This window comes from Antedon bifida, chromosome 1 (assembly GCF_963402885.1).
Source record: "Antedon bifida chromosome 1, ecAntBifi1.1, whole genome shotgun sequence".
Classification (NCBI taxonomy): domain Eukaryota; kingdom Metazoa; phylum Echinodermata; class Crinoidea; order Comatulida; family Antedonidae; genus Antedon; species Antedon bifida.
Window position 1 is genome coordinate 30664375 of NC_136226.1, and position 10916 is coordinate 30675290.

The 10916-nt window shown below is 34.9% G+C and overlaps 2 protein-coding genes across 2 annotated transcripts in view; both read right to left on the reverse strand.

Moving 5' to 3' along the window:
- Positions 1-396, reverse strand: part of LOC144849151 (uncharacterized) — a 4075-nt gene extending 3679 nt beyond the window's left edge. Inside the window, exon 1 of the mRNA XM_078706175.1 lies at positions 312-396. The gene's annotated coding sequence lies outside the window, so the exon portion shown is untranslated. The remainder of the gene's footprint in view (positions 1-311) is intronic.
- Positions 397-6857: 6461 nt separating this feature from the next.
- On the reverse strand, positions 6858-8515 carry LOC144858276 (uncharacterized). Its single transcript, XM_078714656.1, has one exon. It carries the CDS (start codon positions 8484-8486, stop codon positions 7092-7094), a length of 1395 nt encoding a protein of 464 aa, XP_078570782.1. The 5' UTR covers positions 8487-8515; the 3' UTR covers positions 6858-7091.
- Between the last annotated feature and the right edge of the window lie 2401 nt (positions 8516-10916).

A 10916-nucleotide genomic window follows, 5' to 3' on the forward strand; every position in this document is an offset into this window, starting at 1 on the left:
CTATTTTACACGTAAATTCTGTCTACACTGTCAAACTTTATGTGTCAAAAATGTGATGTGCTCATATATGGACATGATGATGTCATATCACTACCATATTTAAGCATATCACTACCATATTTGGGCATATCACAATTTTTTTTGTCAGACTAATTTGATAGTGTAGACAGAGCTTTAGTCCAATTTGCCGCGCATGTCAAGACAATGCGTGAATTTACTGGATGAAATATGTCCGATTAATTATATATCAAAGATAAATCAATACAATATATCAAAATTTATAATTTGAGGTGTAAAAAAGCAAATCTTACCCGCCCTTTTCTGCATCGCACTCGTACAGGCCAAGATACAGAGGCCTACATTGAACATTGGAATAATACGCCAGCAGAAATCACGCCAGTGTGTTTAGATACACTATCTTATACAAAATGCCTGGTCTTGCTTCACTTTCAATCGATTTTAAAACAAGTGACGTTCTCGGCCTTCCGCGAAAATAAAACAATTTATGGACATGCGCATTGAGATAGTCGGTGCTGAGTGTACTATGAAAGAATTCTTCTTCGTGGAATTACATTATAAGAAACGATTGGTAATTTAATTTCTCCATTTTAATAATTATTTTAACTGACTTGACTAATGTTTTCAATTTAGCACTTCAGATTTTTTCTACTGGAATATTTATGTTCTTTTTGATAGGCTTGAGACATTAACATCCAATATTAGATTTGTATTTATATAGGCCTACCTTTCACTTTTTTAATTTCTTGAGCTTTCGGCTGGATCTTATCGTACAAAGTTCGATACGTCGTCTTATTATCTTTTATAATATTAAATGCAATATTCCATAGTCCTATATTCATTCTCCCTTCGTTTAAAATGTCAAGCACGCTTGTTAAACCATTGCAAAATCAACGTCTGTTCACGTGAATAAAATAAGACAGAGAAACAACCAGTTGGCCATGACACGGTAGATAGATAGATTACTAAAAATTTGATTCGACTATTTAATACGTGAGTCCACTATTTGACGCGCACGTCATCATAATGCGTGAATTACGTGGATAAAATAAAACAGAGAAACAACCAGTTGGCCATGAAACGGTAATGATGGTTTTATCGGGCCTGGAAATGACGTTTCTTGAACAAAACGTTTGGTGGAAATTAGCGTTTATGGTCATGCGTAGCTTATGCACTAAGTAAGAAAACAATTTAATATGTGTATGATTGATAGCGACAAGACGGAAATTTCATAATACTGCACCCGGAGTAAAAGCATATTCAAATTCTAGCTGCCATCGATCAGCTTGCAGACGAAAATAAATAATACAAAAGAAATCAAATTATATAAGCAACGAACATGCACAAAAATAACATATTATTTTGACTTCAGTTATATTTTTTTTTATTCATGCTTTCCAACTTATTTCATGAATATACCTGTTTAAAGTTTGTATCATAAAATTACCAATGATATTATGATATATATTGTACGAATGGCCGGCTCTTTAAGTTTTCATGGCAATAGTTCGCGCGAATCAAACACCAATCACCACGCGCACTGTTTTCGCGTCATAAAAAGTAGATGGAAAATTTATGTTACAAAAAAATGTGATGTGCCCATATATGGACATGATGATGCCATATCACTACCATATTTAATCATATCACTACCATATTTGGGCACATCACACTTTTTTTTGTCGTCAAACTAGTTTGATAGTGTAGACAGAGCTTTAGTGGAAACAGGCTTTAGTATAAAATTAAAGCCTGTTTTCGTGTTATGTTCATTCGTAATGTGTCTGCATGGTGTCATTTAAAAAGAACAATAATAATTTACTAGACCTACTCAAAGACAAAATATTATTAAAGTTAGCAATGTGTCAACAGAGAAAGTGATACCTGCTCACAATAAATGTGCCCATGCATATGATGACATTAATTACGGTTTGAGACTAACAATGTATCATAGCCTGTTGATGTCGAGTTTCTGTTGTTTACAGTCAACACATGTTTTACACAGGTAAATTACGATTACAGATAATTCAGTTTTAAAACATCAAGCTCTGTCTACGCTATCAAACTTATTTAAGCATACCACTATGGGCACATCACCCTTTTTTGTGAAACTAGTTCGATAGTGTAGACACAGCTTAAATCTATCAATATCAAACAAAAAAATGTGATGTGCCCATGGACATGATGATGGCTTATCACTACCATATATGGGCATATCACACTTTTTTTGTTAAACTAGTTTGATAGTGTAGACAGAGCTTAAATCTATGTCTACACTATCAAACTTTGTATGACAAAAAAAGTGATGTGCCCATAATGGACATGATGATGGCATATCACTACCATATTTGAACATATCACTACTATATTTTGGCACATCACACTTGTTTTGTCAAACTAGTTTGATAGTGTAGACAGAGCTTAAAGTTTCAAAATATGTTTGGAAACTTACCTGCTAAACAAATTTGAATTCACGCTAGCGATCATAGAACATGTTGCTTCCAAGGAAACATAATGTCAAATGGATTTAATGTCAATATGTCAGTTCAACAAAATATTAGCATTATGACTGACGCTCTTGACTGATCGATGACAAGATAACATGTTTATTATAATTGTTCAAATATGAGCACAAAATAATATAGTAGTGGAGCTGTAGCTTGGTGGTTAACACATGCTTGCAACCCCGGGGTCCAGTGTTCAATCCTGACCTAGTGTCAGGGTTCAATCCTGACCTAGTGTCAGGGTTCAATTCTGACTTACTGCCGGGGTTGTAACTCACGACTCTTTCAACTCCACTCCCTAAGCTTCAAATGAGACTTAGTACGATAAATTATAAAATAGTTTATCCATCCTGTAATTGGCGAGTTTATGCTCGCTGTTGGATGCGTATGAAATTTTTAAAAAAGAAGCGATAATGGTAACGGCCGAAAATTGTATTGTTTCGTTTAAAAAGTGAATTCCTTCAATGTATTGAAGACTTCTAATGCACTATATTTAGACTGCTCTTATTTTTCTTGATTTTAAAATTTTGAATGAAAATTATGTCGAACCAATAAAAAAAAAACCCGATAAAGGAAGATGTTAATTTTTTTTATTCTGTTTTTATTGTTACGAGATTAATTGAACACAATACATTTAATTCGTTTACAAAATTCATATCGTTTTTTAATATCTTCTTGAAAAGTGTAACATCTGAGTCCAGAGCACATAGAGACTATTTTACATTAAATAAAGTCGCCTCAATCCATACTTTAAACTCGGGACTGTGTTGACAATTTGGCACCAACGGCCGCCCATAATGATATGTTACCGAAGTTAATATTTAGCATATTAAACATTACCAATGTATATAATATTAACCCTATGGACATAATCGCCAACTCATTGAAGTATTTTAACAGATGACGATGGAATAAACTGAGTATATCAATGCGATAGGATCAAAACACGTGTAAACTTATCTAATAATCACCATACCTATCTAGATAACCACATCGTATTATCTTTATTTCAAATAAGTTTCACTAAAAATATTTGCAAATCAACACCATATTATGCATGGTAAATATAATTAGTTGAGGTTTGTGAAGAGCAGTGGTAATTTTGTTGCCATAAATGAATTTAGGCTTAATCAGGAGTGGATCCAATGGACATTCCTAAATGTCGCAAATTGTAATGCAAAAGATAGGACATCAAATTAAGCTCAGCCCTTCATTTCACCATTTTTAGGCCTTGGTGTAATTTCAAAATCCTGGATCCACCACTGTACACTGTGTTTCCAATATATTATGGTATAATGCAAATTAAAATGAATATAGATTTCATTGGCGCTCCACGGCATGTTAAATTTACATACGTTGCAGGTGTAAAACGTAAAGATGATATAATCTGACGGTGACAGAAATATTATTAGGTTGGCAATCACCTATCTGACTATAAGAATGTTGCCGTATTTAGCTGCAGACTACGTTTTGTTCCTGTTGCCTTGCATGGTATAAGCTTTCGGCATGGTGTTTATGAATACCGTTAACGTAAGTCATGCTATGTCTGAATTAATCAAGCCTCTTTGAAACCATCCTAAAATCTACAACATTATTTTTGCAATCTGAAAATACTCCAGTTAAAGCTCTGTCTACACTATCAAACTAGTTTGACAAGAAAGTGTGATGTGACAAAATGGTGGTATGGTCAAATATGGTGGTGATATGACATCATCATGTCCATATATGGATACATCACATTGTTTTGTCACATAAAGTTTGATAGTGTAGACAGAGCTTAAGACTTGTTTAGTCGCCACTGGCACACTGTTACTTATGGTGGTACGTTTGATTTTGTGGATACCGTATGCTTATCTGAATTTCCCTGTTAGCAAAACTTTATTCTATAAAACACACTTAACTTTTATAAAATATATCAATGTTCAAACCACTGGACCCATGCATGAAGGTTTAAGCTCTGTCTACACTATAAAACTGAGATGTGCCCATATATGGACATGATGATGTCATATCACTACCATATTTGGGCAGATCACACTTTTTTTGTCAAACTAGCTTGATAGTGTAGACACAGGCATAGTTTGATTGTTAATTATAGAATCACGATACGTTCGCATTCTGTAAATTGTCTTTGAAGTGTTCGCTTGTATTTTGCACTAACGTAACCAAAATCAATATTAGTCAATCTTAATTATCAAATGTTATGACGTAACAAATTGATTTTCCCCAAACTGTAAGTAGGTCATAATAGAGTAGGACTGCCACGTTTGTGGATGCGTACTCAAATGTAATTTGAATGTAATTAAGTCTATTAATTTATAAAGCACACAAGTATTAGTATATCAGTGTATCAACTAGCCAGCACACAATAAGTACATAGCCTACTTACCAGCATTGATAATGTCTTCGGTTGCCAAAGTTGCACGGGTTGTCCTCCTGATGACGTCATCTGTACGCGTTAGTTTAAATCACTCGTGTAGGCCTAACGTAATTTAAGTTTCGACGTGTAACATATCCCGTCTTTCAGTTTAGCTATTTTAATTTTGATAAAATAACTAGCTGCCTATCATTACGTAGCCCTCTCGAAGAGCACAACCCTGAAGTTATTTGTAGCAAACCGGCCCGGTTGGCTAGAATATCTTGCACCACGACGAAACCACACACGCAAGTTGCTTAGTTGCCAGCTCAACAACCTCGCTATGTACAAGATAATGTTTCAACTGCTGTTTAAATGTATCAAATACTAATGAGTTTTATATGTTATCTGTTTGCTTGTAGTACAAACATTATTAGATATGATTCTATCATTAGCCGAAAAAATTAATATGAGAAGCATCGTTGACCAAACACCACGCATTATAAATGATCTTTATTAGCGAATGACAGAAAAAATTGTAAATCATAATAATGGATACATGTTTGAATTGTCACTAGTGTTTTAATTATGTCATAAGTCAGCGGGTTCAAGCATTTTCAAATAAAAAAGGTATTATTAATGTATTACTAGTATAACAGGTTAGGCCTGCTATTGATATTACAGCATTAGACGCCGTTAATAATTAGATAGATGTTTTTTTTTTATAACAGAAGGTCTTAAACAATACAAGGAAGAGTTTATAGTTTTAGAGTTTAAGAATAATTATCTTAAACGTCTTCGTTGATGAAATTTAAATTTAATTATGATATTATTAATTATAATATTATTATATAGTTATCGAAAACGCTGTAGACTCACATCCTCACCCCACCCCCATTATCTTCTGAGGAGGTACACTTAAGTACACTTAATTAGTTCATGAGGTGAGTTATATGTGCTATATAACATGTGTCATCACCATGTTCTCAAAACTGCTTATCAAAGTTTGTAAGTCAATATTAAATATATTTCATTGACATGAAATACCCATGTTGCTACCACCGGCCTTGATAACATGATTTTAAAAGGTATCATATCTGATAATATAATTAAAAAGAGTAGCAACAGAATTATGATACATGATAATGTTATCTCTGATGATAGCTACATTCTTTCAATGAATACATATCTCTATGTAGATAGACGTTATTTAGGTGACCAACCTAGTCGGCGATATCAACTCGTTTGTTTTATGTTTTCCTCGCCAAAATCATGACAAGTGTGTACCGATTGAGAGAAGTGTTGGCATGGTATAGTATGGCATAGTAAAGGTCATTAAAGATATATTGTCCCCCATGAACAAATAATGTCGCATAATAGTTATTCATTTGACCAAAAACTGGATCGAAAAAGAAAATATTTACCTGAAAAAATGTAATTTAAAGCAAAGAGAACTTAAATTGTCTGTCAGACAACGAGTTTTTTGGTTAAAATAAACAGTTTATTTTGTCGTTTTATAAGTGAAATAATATTTTATATATAGAAGTGAATAACTTTATTAAAACTGGAAAATAGCCTATTCAAAGTCGGATTTTATTATTTATAATTTTTTGTGTTTTTGGGGGACAATACATCTTTAAATATAAATAAAGACGTTAGTGTACGCCGGCACATAATGTGTAATGGCGTACTGTAATTAAATTATGTGGGTTGGACCTCGCAGTTACAAGTAACACACGTAAGGCTCTGTCTACACTACCAAACTTTATGTGACAAAACAATGTGATGTGCCCATGGACATGATGATGTCATATCACTACCATATTTAAGCATATCACTACCATATTTGGGCACGTCACACTTTTTTTGTCAAACTAGTTTGATAGTGTAGACAGAGATTTATATAAAGTATGATTCAAGTTTATTTTTCTGTTTTCACTCACGATCGAAAATGACAATTCTGAATACAGCATTAATTTGTTTATAGGCCTATAGTATAAAATAAATTATGGAGATATTTACAGTGTTTTATAATTGATAAATAAATAATCGATTAAAGTATAATATGTAATTCATGTCCACATAACTTCTTATTACTTTATTGTTTTTTTAAGGATCTCGGCTTAAAAGTTTGCTTATTTTGAGTTCCCTTTTCCATTCCATATTTGTACATATCCTTATTTTTATGGAATAAATTGATTTTGATTAATTGATATTTAAGATGATTGGGGATCGTCTGCACTTTCAGTGACGTCATTCTGTTTACCGTTATTCCCATCGTCGATTCCGCCAAATTTAACCACACTGGCCGCTTCCATTTCAACCATTGCATCACTTGCCCGCTGACGAAGGTGAGTTATAGTAGGAGCCCGCGGAAGCTGATAACTACTGTCACTACCGGCGTAAAAGCTTGGCGGTGGACCCACAGCCGATCTCGACAGTAGAGGGGGTGCGAAATAGTTTGCGTAATGTTTGTCCTTATTGTCAACCACCTCAATGTCAACTTCAGCACTAGGTATCGTTATGTATTCCGTAACATCAAATGTAACACCTTTCCGGGCCTTTTTCTTTTTCTCTTCTTCCATTATTTGTGAGCGAAGATCAGAGAAGTTTAAAAAGAATCCAAGTCCGTCTGGTACACCGAACGCACTTATTCTACGGCGACGCGATGCCGTCGGCGGTTGACTTTCTTCCATATCAATGGTGCTCTTACGTCGCTCTGATAACTTTTCGCGGTTTAACTCACCCCTAGCGATATTCCCGTCGGCTATGTTATGTTGTATATCTCTAGAATCCATATCGGGTAAAAGTCGTTCTACTAACGTAAGAGCCGAGAGGTTTTCTGTATTAATTCCTATCGTTTCGTAATTCGATTCGTTCCACGCTCCGTAATATTTACGTTTATGAACTTTATCGCAATTAAAACAATGTTTAGGCCCAAGAACGTCGCACCATTCCATCGACAAGGCATTCATTTTGTTCGACGTTCGCTGACGCGTTACCGAAGATTCCCGAACGCATGGTTTTCTTCGTATGATTTCGGAATAATAACAAGGGTCAATGCCCGGGTCAATGTTAGATGACGTTGAAATGTCTGGACACATTGTCTTAGCACTATGACAGCGCATAGTCCTGTTCACACATCTATGTCGTTCAGTCGACATCGATTGATATTCTTGTTCATTTGCGATTGAAACTAAATCAATCGCGTTCAAGTCTATACTGTCATCCTCAAAACTTCTGTTCAACCTTGGTGGCGCTGTTGTACTCCTATGATATCGACTGGTACGAACTTTTGTTCTGGATTGTGGCGGAGTCCCTCTCCACCAAATGTTATTGTCCTCTAATGTAGGCCTAGATTTGTCACTCTGTAATTCGACGGATTCTCCCAAATGTGGGAAATATTTCTGAACAGACGATTGAGTTCGTAGGGGTTTGCTTTTTCTTGATTTACTTTCATACCTGGTTTGATCAATCGAGAACTCTTTTTTCGGCATAACTGATGGTTTACTAGGCCCTTGGTTCGCGCTTGTAGAACATAAGAGATCACGGTGCAATGGATCAAACTTTGGTGTTGATTTTGTGTTCACATTCCCTTCGATCACCACCATGCTGGGCTTGGATTCTAACAAATGTCTTTTTCCTGTAAATAAACAACAATAATTATCATAACAGAATAATAAATTTAATATGATAGCAATAACTTTGGGAGTCGATAATGTTCAATTACATCTTGACACACGTCGTCAGCACAGACAGGTTCATTACGAAATAACAATGGTTTATATTCTTGACGTGTGGCACAGCAGTCCAACCCAACCCTTGATTCCCATGATGCTACTTTTGAGTGGAACTTACAACCTATTTTAATGTCTTTCTTTTGAGTTCCATTTTCGTCCGTCATTATTGTTTTTTTAATGATTGAATTTAAATTGACTCACTACCCGTTAATGACGTGCATACAATTATATTCGTATAATTGTCATACTCTTTGTACCGAAATATAAATTGTTGATAGCAATAATGTTTGTTTTAGAAATAATATTGCATTAGACAATAGACAATTAAAGCAGAATTCAATTAAAACTATTGTATCAATGAGCTTTGGCCGTAATTAAGCATTATAAATTATCAGGTCTAACTGTCGTTTATTCATTTTGGGCTTAAGAAGATCAATATCAAGTTCAGATATTCTGGAATGGATGCCGGTATCGGGCTGCGTAAAGGCCATCTCAGACTGCGTCGTACGACGAGGCCCGGCGAAACATCTTCGTCGGTGCTGTCTGAGTTAAATCCCGTCGGGCGTCGTTTTTAGGTCGTCGTCGGGAGAACATTAAACATGTTTAATTTTTTTCCGACGCAGTCTGATTTGACCTTAGTTGCTTTTGACGAAACTGAACGTTCGGTGTAAATTCAAAAATTATATATATTTTTAAAGCATTGACAACAACAAAATTAGGCATATTGTTTAATAGGCGTTTTTGTTAGGCGGTTCACAACATAGATTTGTTTTAGATTCCTCCGCTTAGATAAACGTTATATTTATAGCAATCTAAACTCAAAGGATCCGGCAACGTTTTATAGTATGTGACTACAGTATTTATTCTCGTACATTGAGTGTTACTTTGGCCGCCGCGGCGCGCCGTCGCAATCATTGCCGAATGTGTGGCATTATTCCTTTACAAAATGTTGTAATTAGTTACGGTACATAAGCACCATTCAACTATAACCATGTGAATGGTTTCGTTAACGAATTTCGTAAATACTACTACCGTACCACTACAAACCTTAAATGCTCCCATTAATAGTTAGTTTGCGACAAACCTAAGTTTCACTGAACTACTTTGTTTATAACTTACCACAAACTTACTGGTTCTATGGTTTAGCCTACCTACCTACCTGTTTACTGGTTCTAATATACTAGGTTTAGTTTACCACAAAGCTATACCGGTTCTAATATACTAGGTTTAGCCTACCACAAACCTGTTTACTGGTTCTAATATACTAGGTTTAGTTTACCACAAAGCTATATGTACTGGTTCTAATATACTAGGTTTAGTTTACCACAAACCTATGTGTACTGGTTCTAATATACTAGGTTTAGCTTACCACAAAGCTATGTGTACTGGTTCTAATATACTAGGTTTAGTTTACCACAAACCTATGTGTACTGGTTCTAATATACTAGGTTTAGTTTACCACAAACCTATGTGTACTGGTTCTAATATACTAGGTTTAGTTTACCACAAAGCTATGTGTACTGGTTCTAATATACTAGGTTTAGTTTACCACAAACCTATGTGTACTGGTTCTAATATACTAGGTTTAGTTTACCACAAACCTATGTGTACTGGTTCTAATATACTAGGTTTAGTTTACCACAAACCTATGTGTACTGGTTCTAATATACTAGGTTTAGTTTACCACAAAGCTATGTGTACTGGTTCTAATATACTAGGTTTAGTTTACCACAAACCTATGTGTACTGGTTCTAATATACTAGGTTTAGTTTACCACAAAGCTATGTGTACTGGTTCTAATATACTAGGTTCAGTTTACCACAAACCTATGTGTACTTGTTCTAATATACTAGGTTTAGTTGACCACAAACCTATGTGTACTGGTTCTAATATACTAGGTTTAGTTTACCACAAAGCTATGTGTACTTGTTCTAATATACTAGGTTTAGTGTACCACAAAGCTATACCGGTTTATAGTACTATAGGTTTAGTTTACCACCTATACTATAGTCTAGCCTACCACAAACATAGGTTCTACGATGTAGGTTTAGTTTATACCAAAATGCTGTAAGCGTCACCACTCTAACCTTTTACAATTGCAGGCAGATGAATGAATGGACTAAAATCCACAATTGGAAATTGGCTCTGGAGACTAAAGTCTATACCTGCCGGTCGTCTGTTCTCAACTAGCGGCGGGAGAAGTTGCTCCTTTACTACGTAAAGTTTGATAGATTCCTTTTTGTACACTGTCATTTTGTTACATTGTTGAAACCAATGGTCTCTGATCACATAAAGCAGCTT